Source organism: Sorex araneus, chromosome 8 (genome assembly GCF_027595985.1).
Source record: "Sorex araneus isolate mSorAra2 chromosome 8, mSorAra2.pri, whole genome shotgun sequence".
NCBI classification, from domain to species: domain Eukaryota; kingdom Metazoa; phylum Chordata; class Mammalia; order Eulipotyphla; family Soricidae; genus Sorex; species Sorex araneus.
Genome location: NC_073309.1, coordinates 58,378,057 through 58,395,799, shown reverse-complemented (window position 1 = coordinate 58,395,799; position 17,743 = coordinate 58,378,057). Strand labels below are relative to the sequence as shown.

Genomic DNA, 17,743 nt, shown 5'->3' with positions numbered 1-17,743 from the left:
TAATTAGGTGTTGTGGTTTGCAATGAAGGTGTTGAGTGGCCATTGTGTTCAGTCTCTAGTCTACATTCAGTACGCGTCACCCTCCCCTCCACATGGCCTCCAACCACATTTTACTTGGTGGTCCCTTCTCTATCTGAGCTGCCCTCTTTCCAGAATGTGAGGCCAGCGTCCAAGCATGGAGTCAATCTCCTGGTACTTATTTCTACTATTCTTGGGTGTTAGTTTCCTACTCTGTTCTTCTATATTCCACAGATGAGTGCAATATTTCTATGTCTGTCTCTCTATTTCTGACTCATTTCACTTAGCATGATACTTTCCATGTTGATCCACTTATATGCAAAGTTCATGACTTCATCTTTTCTTACAGCTGCATAGTATTCCATTGTATAGATGTACCAAAGTTTCTTTAACCAGTCATCTGTTCTTGGGCACTTGGGTTTTTTCCAGATTCTGGCTATTGTAAACAGTGCCACGATGAACATATAAGTGCAGATGTCATTTCGACTATACTTTTTTGTTTCTCTGGGATATATTCCCAGCAGTGGTATTGCTGGATCAAATAGAAGCTCAATTTCTAATTTTTTGAGAATTGTCCATATTGTTTTCCAAAAGGGCTGAACCAGTCGGCATTCCCACCAGCCGTTTAGAAGTGTCCCTTTCTTCCCACATCCTCTCCAACAGTTCTTGCTTTTGTTCTTTTGGATGTGTGCCAGTCTCTGTGGTGTGAGGTGGTATCTCATGGTTGTTTTGATCTCCATCTCCCTGATGATTAGTGATGTAGAGCACTTTTTCATCTGCCTTTTGGCCATTCGTATCTCTTCCTTGGAAAAGTTTCTGTTCATTTGTTCGCCCCATTTTCTGATGGGGTCGGATGTTTTCTTCTTGTAGAGTTCCACCCGTGTTTTATATACCCTTGATATCAACCCCTTATCTGATGGGTATTGTGTAAATATCCTTTCCCATTCTGTAGATAGTCTTTGTATTTTGGTCATTGCATCTTTTGCGGTGCAGAAGCTTTTTAGTTTAATGTAGTCCCATTTGTTGATCTCTGTTTCTGCTAGATTGCTTAGTTCCGTGTCATCTTTGAAGATACCTTTATCTTCAATATCGTGGAGGGTTTTGCCCACCTTGTCTTCAATGTAGCTTATGGTTTGTGGTCTGATGTTGAGGTCTTTAATCCATTTTGATCTGACTTTTGTGCATGGTGTCAGGTCGAGGTCTAAGCCCATTCTTTTCCATGTGGTTGTCCAGTTGTCCCAGCACCATTTGTTAAAGAGGCTTTCCTTGCTCCACTTCACATCTCTTGCTCCCTTATCAAAGATTAGATGATCATAATTTGGGGTTGTGTGTAGGGATATTCCACCCTGTTCCATTGGTCTACAGCTCTGCCTTTATTCCATTACCATGCTGTTTTAATTGTTAATGCTTTGTAGTAAAGTTTTAGATTGGGGAGGGTGATGCCTCCCATCGTCTTTTTCCCAAGAATTGTTTTAGCTATCTGTGGGCATTTGTTGTTCCATATGAATTTTAGGATTGCTTGATCCGTTTCTTTGAAGAATGTCATGGGTATCCTTATAGGGATCGCATTGAATCTATATAATGCTTTGGGGAGTATTGCCATTTTGACAATATTGATTCTCCCTATCCATGAGCAGGGTATATGTTTCCATTTCCTTATGTCCTCTTTTATTTCAGGGAGTAGCGTTTTATAGTTTTCTTTGTAGAGGTCTTTTACTTCCTTGGTTAAGCTGATTCCGAGGTACTTGACTTTCTGGGGCACGATTGTGAACGGGATTGCTTTTTTCATGTCCCTTTCCTCATATCGTCTGCAAATAGTGAGAGTTTGATTTCTTCCTTTCCTATCTGGATGCCCTTAATCTCTTTTTCTTGTCTAACAGCTATCGCAAGTACTTTCAGTACTATATTGAAGAGAAGTGGTGAGAGTGGGCATCCTTGTCTTGTGCCTGATCTTAGAGGGAAGGCCCTTAGTTTTTCCCCATTGAGGATAATGCTTGCCATAAGCTTGTGGTAGATGGCAACATCTTGAGGAAAGTTCCTCCAAAACCCATTTTGGTGAGGATTTTCATCATGAACGGATGTTGGATATTGTCAAATGCTTTCTCTGCATCTATTGATATGATCATATGGTTTTTATATTTACTTTTGTTGATATGATAGATTATGTTGATTGATTTCCGAATGTTAAACCATCCTTGCATCCCCGGGATGAATCCCACTTGGTCATGGTGTATAATCTTTTTGATGAGTTGTTGGATCCTATTTGCTAATATTTTGTTGAGGATCTTTGCATCGATGTTCATCAGGGATATTGGTCTATAATTTTCTTCCTTAGTGGTTTCTTTGTCTTGCAACAATGTTGCAATTTTACCGGAGAGTCAGAGGCACTTTACTAGCAGAAGAAATATACATTTTTGGGGGAGGATCACAGGACTGCCTCCAGAGGTTTTGTGTTATGGCCTGCTGGAGAGCAGCCTGTTCAACCTCCTTTTATTTATTAAATTAACATATAAACCAATCATATTCAGCCACATAGGCGAATATGCAAATCAACCAATGGAAACAGTAACCGCCATTTAAAGTTACAGTAACCAAAACATAAACCGTTTACATCCAGGCCTAACTAGGCCTGAGATTATGGGATGTTGTATACCAACACTTTGTTTGCTTTTGGTATTAGGGAGATGTGTGCTTCATAGAAACTGTTTGGGAGAGTTCAATTTCCTGGAAAAGCTTGAGAACTGGCAACAGGCCTTCTTTAAATGTTTGATAGAATTCACCAGTGAATCCCTCTGGACCTGGGCTTTTGCTTTTGGGGAGATTTTTTATTACATTTTCAATTTCCTTAATATTAATGGGTCTATTCAGGTATTGCAAGTCTTCTTTGTTCATTCTTGGGAGGTTGTAGGAATCAAGAAATTCATCCATTTCTTTTAGGTTTTCTTGTTTTGTGGCATACAGGCTTTCGAATTTAGCTTCAATATTGCGGAGGGTTTTGCTGACCTTGTCTTCAATGTACCTTATTGATTCTGGTCTGATGTTGAGGTCTTTAATCCATTTTGATCTGACTTTTGTGCCAAGACTTTTTGTTTGGTTTAGTGGGATTTTTTGTGTGCTTATTTATTTATTTTTGCAGGGTGGTGAGCGCTGGGGATCATAGAAAGGACCTTACACATGGGTGGCATGCACTCTGCCACAAAATTATATCCACGGTCCAGATTTTTTTTATCTCAACAATGTGTGTCACTAGATAGAAACTTATCTTCATGTCATCCTATCCTTTGCTCCTGGATGCCTGGAACTTTATATTGAGTGGAATTATGAAGTTCCCTGTTAGAAATTATGATGACTAAATGACTGTCTTTCGTGTATATCAGAAACAGCACATTCTCCATTCCCATCCTAGGCCTTCAGTGTTTTTTATTATGTTTTATGTATGAGCTGATTCATATTTGAAGCTGTGCCAGAATGTGTTAAAATTCCAGAGATTTTATATTTAACTCTACCAATAGAGAACACTACCTAGTCGAAATTGTGTACAAAGCAGAGCAGCTGGTCAACACAAATACTGAAAATCTACTGAGAATCTATCAAAGTACTGTCTACACAGTTTTATTTTGTTTTGTTTGTGTGTTTGGTTGGTTTGGAGGCCACACCATCAATGCTTAGGTGTTACTCTTGACTCTGCACACCAAGATCACTCCTGGCCATGGTCAGGGGACCATAAGGGATCCCAGGGATTGAACCCAGGTTGGCCACATGTGAGGCAAGCGCCTTACCCACTGTACTATTGCCCCAACCACTGCAGTGTCTCTTGAGGAGCACAGAGTGTGACACTGCAATACTAATCCTGCTCTTTTCCCCTCTGTTCTTTTCATAGTTGTGGGCAGTTATCTGGAAGCTGGAAGATCTGGACTCTGCTCCTAGTACCACCCTAAATTGCTATCACTTTCCTCATCTAGATCTTGCTTAAATAGTTTCTGAAATGTCTTCTAAGCTCTGTTTGAATGGCTCCTGTTAAGAAAGAATAACACAGACTGTATAGTAAGGGGGATTTGGGTTCCTGTTATCATGATGTTTCATGCGGTACTAAAGATGCTATGTTAGAGCTTCATCTTCCGTCGTTATTTCTCCAAGAACAAAATTCACTCATATTTCAATCTTAAGTACTTAATAGTCATATATAATTTTTTTTAATTTTATTGAATCACCGCGAGATAGTTACAAGCTTTCATGTTTGGGTTGCAGTCTCACAATGATCAAACACCCATCCCTCCACCAGTGCACATTCCCCACTACCAATATCCTGGGTATACTCCCCCTCTGCATCCTCCCCCTGCCTCCATGGCAGACAGTAATCCCCATATTCCCTCTCTACTTTTGGGCATAATGGCTTGCAACACAGACACTGAGAGGTCATCATGTTTGGTCCATTATCTACTTTCAGCACACATCTCCCATCCCGACTGACTCCTCTAGCCATCATTTTCTTAGTGATTCCTTCTCCATTCCATATGCCTTCTCCCCTCCGCTCATGAAACAGTCTTCCAGATATGGGGAAATCCTCCTGGCCCTTGTATGTACTTTCCTTGGGCTCTATGTGACTCATTGTCTCTCTCTGGACTAAAATTGCCAAAACATCTTCCTTCTCTTTTCCTCAATTTATATTTTGGGACAGCTACTCAACTACAACTGGTGCTAGTAATAAGGGATAGCTATTCACTATCACGGGTACTGACACTTTGGTTCAGACATTAATCAATTTTCTTCTAGCATTACTTGAGAGTGAATGTTTTGAGAGACTTTCCTCTGCATTGAGAAATATTTAGTAATATCTGACCTACAGTGTCTCCAGACATTACCAGGTGTCCTTGAGAGAAAAAAATCATCCCCACCTGTAAACCACAAGTTTAGACTGACAGACATTTCCTCTAAAAGTTAATTCATCAAATTTCCCCAGTCCTTTTGCTAGCTATTCCAAATTCTCTTTTGTGAGATTCAACTGAGGACATACAATGCATATCTTGCATATTTTTCTTACCCAGCTAAAAAAAATTTATAATGGATTTCATGCCATCATTTGAGCACTGCATTTTATTGACTTTTTAGCATATCTTGAACCTTTTTTCTTGGTGTGCTCTCTGCAGTTCCATCCACTTCATATAGTGTCTACCATGGTAAGATCCATAATAGAAAGGGTTTCACCCAAACTTTTGTCACAAAGATCACCATCACCTGTTCCAAATCTATATCCTTAGAATGATCTACTCCTGAATCAGTGACTTGCTTTCCCAATTAATTTACAAAATCTCTTAAGAGTCTATGGGGCTGGAGTGATAGCACAGTTGCAGGGTTCTGGACTTGAATAAGATCAATCTGGGTTTGATCTGGCATCCTGTAGGGTCCGCCGAGCAGAGCCAGGAGTAGTCCCTGTGCTCTGTTCAAAGACAAAAACAAAAACAAAAAAAATAAAAGAAGAGCTTATAGAAGCTCATAAGTTAGTGTTTCCTCTATAAGTTCCTTTTCTCTGATCAAACTCTTCTTCCAATTTTTTTCTTTTCTTTTTGATTTTTTTGCTTTTTGGGTCACACCCAGCAATGCTCAGGGGTTACTCCTGGCTCTGCACTCAGGAATTACTCCTGGCAGTGTTTGGGGGACCATATGGGATGCTGGGGATTGAACCCAGATCGGCCACGTGCAAGGTAAACGTCCTACCTGCTGTACATCGCTCCAGCCCCTCCAATCTTCTTTTCTTAGTAATTATATCCTTATGGGACTGGGAAAATATCACAGGGGGTAAAGTGCTTGCCATGCATGCAGTTGACCATGGTTTGATTCCTAAAAGAATATGGCACCCCAGGCACCACCAGGAATGATCCCTGAGCACAGCAGGGGTGGAGCCCCACCCCTGCCCAAAATTATTTATTGTGATCCAAATGCTCAAAATGGGACCCTGAAAGCCTCTCTTAGGCATTGATGCCTTCAGTCTGCCCATTTTGTTTACTCACTGCTCTGGCCTACCCCTGCCTGCAGCATTATTGCTCTAACCCACACCGGTTGACTTTCTGCTCTGCGTTTTCTCTCTGTATAACCACACCAGCATGTTCATCATCCACTCTCCCACCCTTTACATCAGGAATCCTAACACACTCCACAGGCCTCTCACACAGGCTTCATGCAGAGAACTGAAGCCACACTATGATTTCTTTTTCTTTTATGTTTTCGGGGGCGGGGCACATACCCAGTGTGGTGGGCGAGCTATTTTGAGCACTGTGCTCGGGGCTGCTGCCCATGGTGCTAAGAGGCCTACGAGGAGTCTGGTGAGGATGAAATGCAGGACCTCCAAAGCACGCACTCAAGCACTCGGGGCGGAGCCCAAGCCTCACACTAGGTATTTTGACTGGGAGAATTCATGAAAGACAATAATTCAAGTCCATTTAGAATTTAAATATAAGAAGACACTGGGACCAGAGAGATGCTCCAGTGGGTAAGCCGCTTGCCTTATACACAGCTGACCTGGGTTGGATCCCCCGCCTCCCAGGTGGTCACCCGAGCACCGCCAGCAGTGTCGCCTGAGTGCGAGCCAGGAATAAACTCTAAGCACTGCCAAGCACGCCCCCCCCCTTAAAAGGATAAAATAAAAATAAGAAGAAACTGAAATAGGGATGGAGAGCTAGTGCAACTGGTAAGGTGTTTGCCTTGCACATGGTAGACCTGGATTCAATTCCCTGTACCCCATATGGTCTCCTGAGACCCCAACAAGACTGATCCCTTAGCATAGACCCAGGAGTAAGCCCTGAGCATTGCTGAGCATGTTCTCACCCTCCTTTCCCCCAAAGAAGATACCGAAATAAGTCAGACGTAGTAGTAAATTTAAGTAGGATCAACTATCCCTGTTGAGCTGAGGACTGAAGGGAGAAAGGCGTTATTAGAAATGGTGTCTGGAGGAGACATTCCACAAACTTGAGACCAGAGAACATTGTCTCCGAGAACAGTGCCTGGGTGATGCTGCTGTCTAAGCTGCTGGACCAGAACTCTAGGGGCTGTGGACTTAAGCCTCTAGGGAATGAATAGTGAAACATTGTCAAGTTGGTGCAGAAACTGTGGCAAGAGTCTAATAAAGATGATTCTTATAAGTTTGAGTACCCAGAACCAAATACTGCTTTGGCGAGGAAGAACCATTGCTGGAACAGTACTGTAAGGCCATCAAACAGGAAAAGAAAAAGATTTCCTTCCTCCATACTTTTTTCATTCCCTCTTACATTCCCTGTTGCTAGGAACCAAGTGGCACCCTACAGGGGTTTAGCCTCAACATGAGAAGTAAAAGTGGATTTAACATTGAAGGGCAATACCCAACACAAGGCACTTTCAAATCTTCTTGCTTTGCTCGTGCGGTTCCCCATCCAGAGGATTTCTAACCCACCTACAGGCTTTCTACCAGGCTCTGTCTGCTGCACACCATAGTTCAAATACAACCTTTTTTCTATAATCTTCTCTCCTATTCCTCAGAGTAAGTCCTTATCATCACTGGAGTTCTCTTACATATTTGCAAATATTTCCTTTAGAGTCTTTTTAAAATTGTATGGCAGTTATTTTTGAATATGTTTATTTATTTTCTATCAAATGGTTAAGTCTTTTAGGATAGGGAGAGTTAAGACCATAAAAGTTAGCAAGGTTCCTGGCAAACAACAGATGTTGGTCTAGCTGTATGGAAATTGATAAGAGCATTTAAATGAAAGGACTATTAGTGTATTTCTTATGTGGAAAATCTTTCTAACCAGATTTGAACTCTATAAGAGCAGAGATCAGGCTTTTGATTTCTTTTATGTCCTTTGCTGTATTTAGTACAAGATTGCACAGATTAAAGAGCTCAATATTTATTAATCACTGAGTTTATCCATGAATAATCACAATTTGATTCAAAAGTACCTCAAAGTCTATATTTTAAGCAATATTTTGTTAACTATAAAGCTAAAATGTAGCTTATTGTGAAAATTAAAGTGGTTAGCCATAACATGGAACATAAGTTTATGAATAACAGGTAAGATATATAGGTAGATGTATAGGCATTTCTAGCATGTAATTCCCAAGGAGCCGTGTACATGTTGAAAAGTTCTGTTTGTTCAAGGAATCACACAATCAAGAGATAGACAAGGATATGGCTCAGTGGTAAAGCTCTGGCTTTACATGTGTGAGTTTGATCCCTGACGCCAGCAAAAAATAAAAGTTATAAAAAGGCTGTAGGAGTTATTCAGAAAAGTAGCTTTAAGTGTTGGAGTATGTGTCTTTTGCAATGCAAAGGGCCAGCTTGCAATCCCTGGCACCACATCTCCCTCCCATTCTCCTAATTAATGCCTGGCACAGCCCTGAATGCCCCCTCCCCCAGAGAGATAAGTACCATGGGCTGATGCGCTGGCCTGGCTGCTGACCATGGTTCAATTCCCGACATCCCATATGGTCCCATGAGCACCTCCAGGAGCAATTCCTGAGTGCAGTCAGGAGTAAGCCCTGAGCATCTCATGTGTGGCCAAATACCGACCCCCCCACCCCCCCCAAAAAGTTAAAGCTTCAGCTTTAAAAGCTGGGGAAGTGGCTCAGTGGTAGATCAAATGTAATCTATCTTAGAGTGAAGAATGAGATGTGGTGAAATTAAAACGTGATGAAGCATATTACTTTATTCATCTATATATCCCATAATCAAAAATTTATAACCCCAATTTATGAGCTTACTGATCTCTCTTATATCTGTTCCTTGTATATGCGTTAAACAACACAATCATCAACACTAACTAGTAAATTATTTAAATGTTGGAAAGATACTAAATTTTAACTTAGTCAACAGTTTCAGGAGGCTGGGGGACAGAGAAGAAACCTCTGTTGAACAGCTGATTTACATTCAGGTCTAAGAAGAAGAAAAATTGCTTTTTTTTTTGTAAGGGGGAGTGATATTTAATTAACTATTGATTTCTTCTCAATTATTCAAGGCAAGCAATTATCGATATTGATGGAACAGATATTCCCCTACTTCTGCACCCAAATGAAAGGAAATATCCCATTCAGCAATCTGCTGCCTAGAACAAGAAATGCTGAGAATCTTTAACTTTAAATGGAAACAGTTATTGGATCTGTTTATTCCATGTTGCCCCAATTAAACAGATATTTCCTAAAGTGTAAGCAAACTAAATCCAGAAAACCTATTTGTGCTTTCCAAATTAACAATAGCCCCTTCCCAAAAGAGGGAAAAGGGAACTTTTTGTCAGTTTTGACCATGAATATCTACATAGGTAGACTTTGTCTCATACTTGCAGGCTGTATATTTTTAATGATTCATAATACTATAATTTGGGTATAACAATCATGAATTTGTAGTCACCCAATGAGAGCTACTTAAAATAATGATCAGAACCCCTAAAGCACTCAATAGTGTCAAAATTTTGAGCCTAAAGGATTTACTAGGACTTAATAATAATTTCTGATATTTACAGACAGCAAACACTAGCTATTTTGAAAATTATACCAATCAATGCATTTTGGAACCATATAAGAGGACACCAAGGAATTGTGGAAGGTAGTAACAGAGCCCCCTATGATGTAGACACTATTACTAGTTGAACATCTACCACCATCTCTTCTCAGTTCATTTACATACAGAACATTAGCATGTTTGTTTGTGAGAAGTTTCTTTTGAAGATGCCATGATTATTGAACATGATGAATGGAAAGGTAACTATTGTCCATTAAATCATTACATTGGGGGGGGCACTTGACAGTAATATGAAGAGTGATGAAGAGTGACTGGAGTGAGTTGAGTGTTTGTATGTGTGTGTGTGTGTGTGTGTGTGTGTGTGTGAGAGAGAGAGAGAGAGAGAGAGAGAGAGAGAAAAAGAGAGAGAGAAATTTGGAAGTCTGACCATGACATTTTTTTTTTGGAAATAAGAAAAAAATGTTATGACAGGTAAAAAGCCCCCTGTCCTGCCCCCACCCGTTCATTCCAGAAAGATTCTATATATTAAGTGCTTACGCAGCATATGTTGCTGGGAATTGTTCTTGGCTCTCTTACTCTTTGTTGTTGCTTTAATTTCCCTGGGTTCTATTTAACATTCTGCTAAATCAGTGAAACCTTGATTTCTCTAAAAGAACAGGAGACATGGAACTAATGAGGATAAACAGAATTCTGAAGAAATAAATTATTAGAGATGAAAGTTACATGACAGGAAACATGAATGCATTTTAGTCTCTGGAATTGCTTGTCTCGGTTTATTAAAGCCAATTCGATTAATTGATGGACATGGTGAAATGTTGGTAATCAGGGTTTCACTACTGCGTTTACTAGTCCCAGGTACCAAGGTAACCTTGGCCTGGACTACTGGTATTTACAAGGCCATAAATATCCTAATAGGCTGTCAGGAGCAAATGTGACTGCTCTTCCTCACGCTCCTTCCATGAAGCAGCTTTTCTTTCTTCCAACCTGGCTGCCGCCTGCCTAGAGCATGCTGCCTTCTCTCCATCCCCTGCCCCGCTACCCTCCTTCCCTCCTCCCACCCGGTCCCCTTTGTCCCCCTTCAGCTTCTGTCTCCCCGCATGCGCTGCCAGAATCACCTGCGGGCAGGAGAGCCCTCCTCTGAGAGGTTCTCGGTCATTCTAGCAATCCTACTCTGCATTTTAATTATCATTCATCTGACTTCAAAGCTCTGCATTCTTATATCAGGCAGTTGTCCTTTAAAAACTAAAAGAAAAAAAAAGAAAAAAAAGGAAAAAAAAAAAAAAAAAGAAAAACCCTGGAGTTCACCGTAGGCCCCAGTTCCAGGAGAAGAGACTGCCCAGGCAGGAGCATCGCAGTACTGTGTATTCGATGCCCTGAAATGGACAATGTTAATATCCAAGGCTGCAGCAAAAGAAAAAAAAATCTATACGAAAAGGACTAATATGATCAAAACAAAGGCAGCAAACTACATTTGTTTGGAAATCGGAGTCACACGCTTAATTGGTGGTGGTGGGTCGGGGTGGGGGTTGGGGAGAGCCCAAGATCGATGGGTTTTTTTTCTTTTTTAATTTTTTTAAAGCTGGGAACACGATATACCCGATGATCTCAAATTGATTCTGCTTCTCTGCCCCCCGCCCTGCAGCCAACGTCTGCGACAACGAACTGCTGCACTGCCAGAACGGAGGGACGTGCCACAACAACGTGCGCTGCGTGTGCCCCGCCGCGTACACGGGCATCCTGTGCGAGAAGCCGCGCTGCGAGGAGGCCGGCGGCTGCGGCCCCGCGGGCTCGGGCTCGGCCGGGACCCCGCCGGCCCCCCGCCCGCAGCTGCTGGCCCTGCTGGCCCTGCTGGCCCTGCTGGCCCCGCTGGCCGCCGCCCGCGCGCGGCCCCTCTAAGGCGCCCGCGCCGCCCCGCGCCCCGGAGACGCGCGCCTGGACGCGCCGCCCGGGCACCGCGCGCCCTCGGGACGGCCGGACTGCACCAAGCCATAGCCCCAGCCTGGGCTGCACCCCCGGGCCCGGACCGCCCACCCCCGGCTCGGGAGGCGGCAGCGCGCGCGGCTCCGGGCACCGCAGAGCGCACGGCCAACTGCAGACTCGATTGCCCAGGGGAGACAAGGCTGCGACCGCCCCCGCCCCCCGCAGGAAGGACCCACCCACCGACCCGCCAACTTCCAAACGAAACAAAACGAACACAAGCGTTTGCTGCTTCCACCGGGTGCGGCCCCGCGCCCCGGCCCGGCTCGCGGACCGACCAAACAGGAGCATCCTTCGCAGCAGGCAGCGCGCACTGCGGGCCCGGGCAGACGTGTTCCCAGCTGCCCTGCCGGCCCGCTCCGGCCCCCACCCCCTCCGACCTGTGCTTTAGTGAACGTTGCTCTGTCGCCCTTGTTGGTTGAAAGATTTCTTTGTCTGATGTTAGTAATGCACACGTGTAACCGCCCCTCCAGACGCGCAAGCCCTCGTGCCCCGTGTATCTTAGCAGCGCCGAGCCACCGCAGTGCGAGCACACACCCACGTCCCCGAGTGGCACTAGGAAACCAGAAAGTGTATCTCCCCTTTTGTATTCAAATGAAGTTATTTTTCTTGAAATACTGTAATATGTAGATTTTTTGTATTCTTGCCAATTTGTGTTACCAGACAATCTGTTTCATGTATCTGATTGGAATCAGCAAAGACTGACCTTTTATTTTGTCCTCTTTTGTTCTGTTTTGTTTCACTGTGCAGAGATCTCTCTGTAAGGGCAACGAACGTGCTGGCATCAAAGAATATCAGTTTACATATAGAACAAGTGTAATAAGATTCCACCAAAGGACATTCTAAGTGTTTTCTTGTTGCTTTAACACTGGAAGATTTAAAGAATAAAAATTCCTGCATAAACAATTTCAGGAATTCGTATTGCCGTTTCTTAAGATGAGAGGAGCAACAGCCAAGCGGCTTCACACTCACTTTACTGATTTCTGTGTGGACTGAATACATTCAGCTGACGAATTTAGTATCCAGGAAGATGGATTGATGTTCACTAGCTTGGACAACTTCTGCAAAATATGAGACTATTTCCACTTGGGAAAAATTATAACAGCAAAAAAATAAAAAATAAAAAACCTAAGTGATTGCCAAGATTATGCCAAAGCTTGTTGGCAGAGCACTAAGAGACTTTTATTTTTAAGTCATGCTATTTCCACAGATTGATGTGATCATGTGACTCCAGGGATGCTGGTCTATGTATCTTTCCAAATACAGTGTTTACATGGAGTATCATAGAGACAACCTGGGGAACCAGGGAAGTAGCAGGGAAATTGAGTGATTTGCAGTTTGACTTTGAATATATTCAAACTAAGTATTTAGAGGAAATATCAAAATATACAGCAGCCAGTAGACATAACTGCTGTTCCTGAGAATAAAGTTTGTTTTAAGTACCGCCCGAGGTGTAATAAATTCTTGTTTCTGCCTTTTATTAGGCCAATTACTGTGCCAGACAGCAAGGGGGGGCGGAGGAGGGGGAGGAGGGAGGCAGAAGAACCACTGCGAAGTCTTAAAAGCAGCTGAAACAGTGTGTATTCCATTCCTAGCACACTGCTATCTTACCGGTTACAAATGTGTTAGCAGCAGCATCTCCTGGAATCAGAAACAATTATCAGCCCGAGCCAGAGTCTTAAGGACAATGAAGTCCTACATGACTTGGTAGAGAAATCACCTATGTTGGCATCAGGTCAAAAACCTACTTCCAGCCTGAATTCCTTACCCCCGGTCACCACCCTTTCTTGCTGAAATTGGGGGGCATGGGGGAAATATCTTCCAATAAATAACCTGAGTAAAAGCTAGATGAAGGAACAGGCTGTCTTATTGGTTTTGTTCCCAGAAAAGCCAATTCAAAGAAGGCAATAAAAGGTAAACAGGTAATGCCTGTGCTGCCTGCCACCCCACGTCTAAGTCGATTGAATGTTTGTTATTCAAACCAACAGTCTCTTTTGATATAAGAAATAAGAAACGATGGAAATAAATTAGAGTTCTGGCTTAATGCCAGAGTGGTCAACCAGAAATTGAAGATTTACATTAGAAGCATAAACAGCAAATTATGATTCAGACTCACCAAAGAGTACACACAAAAATGCCAGTAGCATACATAGTTTGAGATTACTTATAATGAGGTGGATTTCTAATATTAAAATTGGAATTTAAGTTGTCTTATAGTTTATTAGCGCAAACCAAAGGCAGACTGTTATTTCTAGCAAAGATGCACTTTATCATTTTTCACTTATGGCTTTGTCCCAGTGCTCAGGAATCAGAGTCTACACATTTCAATACATGGGATTCCAAAAGCTTAATTCTCAAATTTAATGAGACCTGATTTAAATCAATTCATCTGCATTTTATCATTAGGAGGCTCCAGAAATCTAAATTGATGAGGAATATCTGGTGTTCAGTGTGCTTAGATAAAGTTTTTCTGAATTTCCTGAAATGATGTGATCTGCTTTTAATAAAAATTCACTTTTAGGTATATAAAAAATGGAAATGAAATGTTCTTTTGAATACGGATTCTCAAGTCCTTCTAAAGAGTCTATTCCTTTGAAGAAAACCCAACTCCGTGGATTTTATTCATCTGCTTTCCATCACTTTTATAAAGCTAGCTCCAGCTACTATATTATGTTCTAAGAACAGGACCGAATTGAAAAGTGGGTTCTAAGTTGTTCACACCTTCATGTACTAATTCTTACTTAGTCTCTCTCTGAATCAGCGTTTGCAGTGGGTTATAGTCTCAAATAGGAAAGTCCGTCAAGCTTACCTCTGATACCTCTGATAAACATGATAACTTCCATCACAGCATTAATGAGAATAAGCTTGAATCATTGTCCAAAGATTCTACTATGTAAGAAGTGTTGCTGTTTATAGGAAAGAAATTAAGATTGTCCTGTTGCAATATAAACAGTGATTCATTTCGTACCCTGAATATAACCTACAAGGAAATTTAGTCCCTTACAAAGGGCCCTTACTGGGCTCATCCTGACCCTCTTTTGCTTTATCTTAATCACCAAGATTCTAAATGACCTGATTCTAGAGTCCTCCACCCACTGATAGCATGTGTGTGTGTCTCTTCTGAGGGAACCCAATTCCTGATGGTGGACAAAATTGTGAGTGCATATCTCTCTGAGCGCAAGGGGTGATAACGGGCGAATATGCATGGGAGTGTCTGATGGCTGCAGATGGATGCTGAGAGACCCCTTCAAGCAAAAAGAGTCTTTATTTTTTTGCTTAAAAAAGCAAAGAGTCTTTTTTTTTTTTTTTTTGCTTAAAAAAGACTGGCCCTAGCAGTCTTTTTCCTGGCAGGAATTTCTAAGAAGGGGTTGGAGGAAGAGAAACTAGAGTTAGCTCAGGGCCAGTGTCCAGCACAGATCTCAGAGGAGTACAGAGATTCAAAAGCTGTAGAGTGCCCACTTGTTATGAAAGCATTTGTGTCAAAGTCACAGGATGATATATATTTTATTGAACACTCTTAGCTTGATATATAACATTTATATATTTTGACATGTGGTATATCACTCCCATTGGCACTCTACCTGGACATTGACTGACTGAAGGGGAACACTATATGAGGTCCCCCACAATTACATATGTAAACTAACACAAATTGCCCACTAACAGAAAGATGGGGAGAATGCCTATGGGTCACAGCCCACTGATTCCTATAATTAAAACTCTGTTCCTTTCTTCTCTCTGACCCGGTCTTACTAGAATATGAGCAGTTTGGGATGGCTGGGGGCAGCTGCAGGAAAACTCTCATATCACATCTTTTATCCCATTTCCTTCACTCGACACCACCAATAATCAATTACTTTTAGAATGTTCAGACCTCGTGTTCTGAAATGGAATGCTCTGTACTATGTGAGAAATGGGGTTGCTATACTCTCCCGTATGTCAAATACTAAATAAAATACCTGCTTGATTGCTTGATTGCTCGTAGGATTATAAAGAAGGCGTGGCCCCTTTTAAGTACAGTTTTGTATAGCTGTTACAGAAGAGACTCTATGCATTTATGATCTGATGTGATTGAAAGTTTCAGTTTCCAAAACCTAAGCTAGGATTTCTAATCATTTTAACCATCTTCATTTTCAGGCTTCATCGATAAAGGTAACGATGGTGGCAGCAACAGCATAGAGCAATGTGAATGAATAATCAGGTAAAACTCTAGGATTTTGGTTCTTTTTCAAAAAACTCAAATGGGCAACCCTAGTGATCTATAGGAATAAAAATATAGATGAGGAACACCCTTAGAGTTTTGATCCTCATGTTTGATTGTAAACATTTCTGTTTTAGCCTCAGGAAGTCAAGACTAATTCTAATCAATTATCTTTCTAAAAAATAGCAAATATTCATCTTGCACAAATATTTGACTGTTATGACCATTTTTATATAGATTTTAGAATACCAATAGTAATTTTACTTTTTTTACACTAAACATAGTTTTTTAATTTCCCTTTAGTTACTTACAATAGATGCCAGCAAATTCCCAACAGATATTTCACACAGACATAATATGATGCTGGGAAGAATAAAGATGCCAAGATTTTGAATTTTTACCAAAAATATTCAGAACATAGAGAACTTTTAGTCTTCATAACACCTGGTGAAATGTGAGTCACATTTTTATTTTGTGTTGGAAGGATCAAATAGTTAAGGAATAGACATATTCCTTGTATAAATCATTATCGTATCTAACTAAAACTGAGAAAATAACATCTGTGAATTTTTTTATATTAATGCTTTCAAATGTAGTTATTTGAGGTCTATTATGTCAGAGAAAAATAACAGCAGGACCAAAAACATAGAACAGGAGTTGACCCTTGCATGGCATGGAGCCAGCCAGCCCAGGTTCGATCCCCTGGTTCTGCTTAGGACCTTTCATGCACGACCAGGAGTGATCCCTGAACACAGAGCCAGGAGAAAGCTCTGAGCACCAGCAGGTATGGCCCAACCCCCCCACTCCACCACCATCAAAGCAGAAAAAGGAAAGAAAGCAAAGAATGGGACCAGAGTGACAGCGAAGCAGGCAGGGAGCTTGCCTTACACCTAACTAACACAATTTCGATCCGCCCCCAGCACTGCTAGGAGTGATTCCTGAGTGCAGAACCAGGAGTAACCCCTCAGCACCCGTGCACCAAAACAAAATCCAACAACAACAAAAGCAAAGAAAAATATCTGCCCCTAATATATGTTTAAGTAGGTCCTAAGTCAAGCTGACCGAGACTGGAAAGATCTTAGGGGTGTTATGTAGATTTAAATAGTTAAGCATTTAATGAATATTAGAATTCCCCTCTCTGTCTCTTCCCATCACCCAAGAGCTCTCTTTAATTGATGGATGAATTAAAGTGGAATAGTAACATTTAAAATTATGTGATGTTTTTATGAACCTGAAATGATAGCTGGTAAAATGGGCCATTATTCTGTGAGACCTAATTATGTTAACACTAAAGACTTAGCTAGGCTGGCTGAAGCAAACTGCTGAGAATTGGAAGTAAAAATAATTCCCATTTTCTAAACCGAGTCCCTTTTTTTTCCGAGACGTCATTTTAACTATTATTTAATTAGTGAAGTATGACTTCTATGGGGGAAAAGAAAAACCTGACTGGAAAAGAGAAAAAATAATTACCACCCTCCTACATCTGTCTGAATAGAGTCTGAAATTCCTGCGTGGCGCTAAATGTCAGGTTATGTTACAGACATTCTGTTCCACCGTGCACATCCTCCCGCCATCCTGCCCTTACAGTACCACATTACAGCTTTGCCGGTACAAGGGGGCAGCCATTCTAATCTAATAAAAGGAGGGAATGGCAGAAAAGCACACACCTGCAGCCTGTTAAGAATAGGTGATTCTTTTTGCCCCCGGCAGGCAAGAACATAATGTCATTTTTGTTCATTTGTATTGTTGCTCTGGAGGCGGGCTGTGTCTGTGGGGAGTGGTTTTCCCTCTGCTGTGTGCGGGCTTGAAAGAATACACTCTCCAAGGAAATAGCATTGTTCTGTTTACCAGTCAGGCCCACTCCACGAAGCCCTGAGTAATTGTTTTGGCTTTCGTGGTATGATAAACAACTAAAGGCAAAGAGATTAGTGTCATCATTCTTAGTCTCTTTTTCTCTCCCTTTGAGAAGAAAAAAAAAAAAGAGAAAAAACATATATGTGCAATTATATATGATCCAAGTAGAGGATGAGGACTTTGCAAGTATCTTTCAGTCAGTCTATGTC

General features: G+C 41.6%; 1 protein-coding gene across 10 annotated transcripts in view; it reads left to right on the top strand.

Annotated features, from left to right (window-relative positions):
* NTNG1 (netrin G1) overlaps positions 1-12,926 on the top strand; it is a 374,749-nt gene extending 361,823 nt beyond the window's left edge. For 7 of the 10 annotated variants that reach the window (XM_055146514.1, XM_055146511.1, XM_055146508.1 and 4 more), the window contains one exon: positions 11,145-11,536. In XM_055146514.1, the coding sequence (XP_055002489.1) occupies positions 11,145-11,398 (254 nt within the window). In that variant the 3' untranslated portion in view covers positions 11,399-11,536. Of the gene's footprint in view, positions 1-11,144 lie in introns of all 10 variants that reach the window. The other 3 variants (XM_055146507.1, XM_055146506.1, XM_055146515.1) reach the window with 2 other exon arrangements.
* The last annotated feature ends 4,817 nt before the right edge of the window (positions 12,927-17,743 follow it).